Here is a 2,918-nt window from a genome sequence, read left to right on the forward strand (position 1 = left end):
TCAACGCCAGTGGTATAATGTAAGTTTCACATTGAATGAGTCCAGCAGTCTGAGGATGCTGGCCAGTCTGGCCTTGAAAGTGCTCCTCAAACCCTTAGGTGCTTTTCATATCGCTTCAACCATGGATACTCGCGAACAGGTTTCTGATACCGGCATGCTCGTCGCCGCTGTGTCTCCCAGCCTTCTTCCCATTTTTACCCCAGTCTACTTCCAGAAACGAAATCAAGACCTCCTGCCAAGTAGATGATTTTGATGGGGGGTTACTCGGCTCATAAACACCCCCGCCGGAGCTTCTGGAGCTAATGCTGCTACAAGATAGGCCAGCAAGCCACCATGACCCCCGTCTTGCTCGGAGTACGTACATATACGCATTACCCGACTCACCGACCTAAGCCACTTCGAGTGTGAACAATAACTCTGGGAGGCAACGAATACCGAGATTACATTGGGCGAAGATCTGCTGGTGTTCTATTGCGCAGCCCTGAGTAAACACTATGCGCGCGGCAGCCACGCAGTTCTGTTTATTGGCGGATTTTCAGTGGAGAGTCAACGGTTTGGTTTTGAACGCCAGTTCCAGAACTCTCTCGATCCGACCAATGCAGTGAGTGGAGTCCTCATAATTTCTTTGCTACATTGATTCCTTCGACGCCAGTGTCATATCCACGGGCCCGGGAGGAAGTATTTAGCGTACCAGAAAGATCTCCCTCCATCCAAGTCGCCATAGCTTCATCCTCTCGTCGCCTTTAAAGAGAAAACTTTCGGGTTCAAGTTTTCATTCAGATGTACATTTTACGTGTAGACCGCAGTTAACGAAGAGCCGGACATCAAAGTGAGAAAGTTTAGGACAGTCGGCATGACATTCGTTCGAGCAGAATCATGGTTCATCCTTCAAAAGTAAGTAATGCCCGCCGTTAAGAGGGTGTTTGAGCAACCCTGTAGTCTCAAGAACCTCGCGAAGACCCTCTTCTGCCTTGCCAAAGCAGTACCCCAGAATTGTAAACTCTAGCTTCTCATCGGCCTTTGTGGATGATGGTTCCTAAATATCCAGGTCTGGCACTGTCAAGATGCGCCTCCCCTCCGAAGGGTTGGAGGTCAGGTACGTCGAAGCCTCAAGGTTGGGTGGATTATTCTCTATGTCTACGGTAATGAAATGATAATCAGACGAGGTACATTAGATGGATATATGCGATACCTCAGGGTAGAAGAAACCTAGAGGTCTTCACAGGCCGGCCTGTATTGTGCGAAACGATCCGCGGCCTCGCAATTGTACCGTCGTCGCTCATATCGTACTCTCGGAAGTAGTGTTGGCCTGAGATATCATCAAAGAAGTAGGCGCGGTATGTCTCAGAGGCACGTAGACCTAGGTACGATATCCATTCAATATGCTCTCGCGGAACCGCGGGGCTACTGATGTGATCCGGGAGTAGAACCGTGCTGGCAGGCTCGCTGATTGACCTTTGCATACGAGCGTCCAGGTCGTTAAACAAGACCATCAATCGATATGATATTTCTCTTTCTGCTGCACTGAGAGCCTCTCTATGTATAATCCGATCATACAGCTGGTCTAGGAAAGACTTGTGACTCTGGATGCTCGAAGAGGTCAGATGGGTCTAGCATTGAGTCAGCCAGAACGGGGGGTCATGCGTCTGAACAGGGTTTGGTACCTTCAGGTCCCGTCGTTTGTCTGTCAGAAACTGACAGTTGTCCATGATGCACCGGTATATTTCCTTTAGTCGAGATTTGTCTGTCTCTGAGGGTGGGCAGCAGTGAGATGATGGAAGTGAGGAAGCCGGGATGCAAGTCTGGCATGAGCCGCGAACGCAAAAGTCGGCCGGAGTGGTTTTATGAGCAAGATAGTAGTATAACTGCAGCGAAGTTTCTGTCAGCTTTCCGTTCCACTCACACAAACATCGTACTGACGTACCTCAGACGCTTGCGGTCGAGTGAACCCCGGATCCTTTTGGGTATCCAGCGGACTGGGCTGTATTTCTTGTAAGCGACTCGATTTCAACAGGAAAGGGTGACTGAACGCATACTATTCGCAGGGCTTTCCTGTCCTGCTCAAGGAACAGAGTGTCGGGTATGGGCGTAGCTTTCCATTTCAAGGAACAAATGCAGCATACATACTTCCGCGGCCAACCTTCTGTCATGACCTCGTCCTCTTGATCCTTCCATCCTACTCCATGGCCGTATCTTACTCTATTATCAGACGCGCCATAGAAATCGACGCTCCATCCCCTTTCGATGCTATCTCCGTCAGCGACGGATACCGAGCCGTCAATGACGGGGGGAAGGCCGATTCCCTGGGGCGAAGGCTGGCTACGAACTCCTTGAACATAGTTCCCAACGTCGCCTCTGATCGAGAGCAAAACCTGTACAGGCTTGCGCTCTGCTACGAGGTTAGATGGTTTGATTGTTGCAGCTGGAAAATCCGCCAGATTACCTGGCGGCGGCGTGACGATATTTCTTTCCGGCGCCTTCTCACAGCTGGCCCAAAATCTGCCGCCGTGTCTCCGGAGACCATGGGGGATAGACGAGCTGCTGTTGTATTCTGTGGATAAGGGGCTCCAGCCAGGCAATGTAGAATCTATCGGGCTGTTTGATGATAGAGTCACGGACAGAAGGGAATTCGAGGATTTGCGCATACTGGCTAGATAATCTAGCTTGTTCATGCTTTGTTCTGATGGATTGGCGAGTGACATTTTTCTGCAGATCTGGGAAGCGTTCGCGGTTACTATCATCACTGCCCCATTAGCAAAATAGGGAGGCTTCGGGGCCTTCAGAGCAGTCTCATTGACTGCCAGCCTCATGACGAGAAGAGATGGCCCTGTAGTTTGTCTAGACAGAGTCGTAACAGTAACATCAAAGTCGAAAGGAGCTGTAGGCCTAACGGGGATCGTATTCACTTACCGCTCATG

The 2,918-nt window shown here is 50.4% G+C and overlaps 1 protein-coding gene across 1 annotated transcript; it reads right to left on the bottom strand.

Moving 5' to 3' along the window:
- Positions 1–1,193: 1,193 nt before the first annotated feature.
- On the bottom strand, positions 1,194–2,702 carry CABS01_16904 (uncharacterized protein; the record flags this gene model as incomplete). Its single annotated transcript, XM_060550232.1, has 5 exons — positions 1,194–1,610; positions 1,821–1,865; positions 1,925–1,981; positions 2,037–2,389; positions 2,444–2,702. 5 exons carry the CDS (start codon positions 2,700–2,702, stop codon positions 1,194–1,196), a joined length of 1,131 nt encoding a protein of 376 aa, XP_060401822.1.
- Positions 2,703–2,918: the final 216 nt, after the last annotated feature.

Source organism: Colletotrichum abscissum (genome assembly GCF_030869225.1).
Source record: "Colletotrichum abscissum strain IMI 504890 chromosome Unknown Scaffold_197.1, whole genome shotgun sequence".
Lineage (NCBI taxonomy): Eukaryota > Fungi > Ascomycota > Sordariomycetes > Glomerellales > Glomerellaceae > Colletotrichum > Colletotrichum abscissum.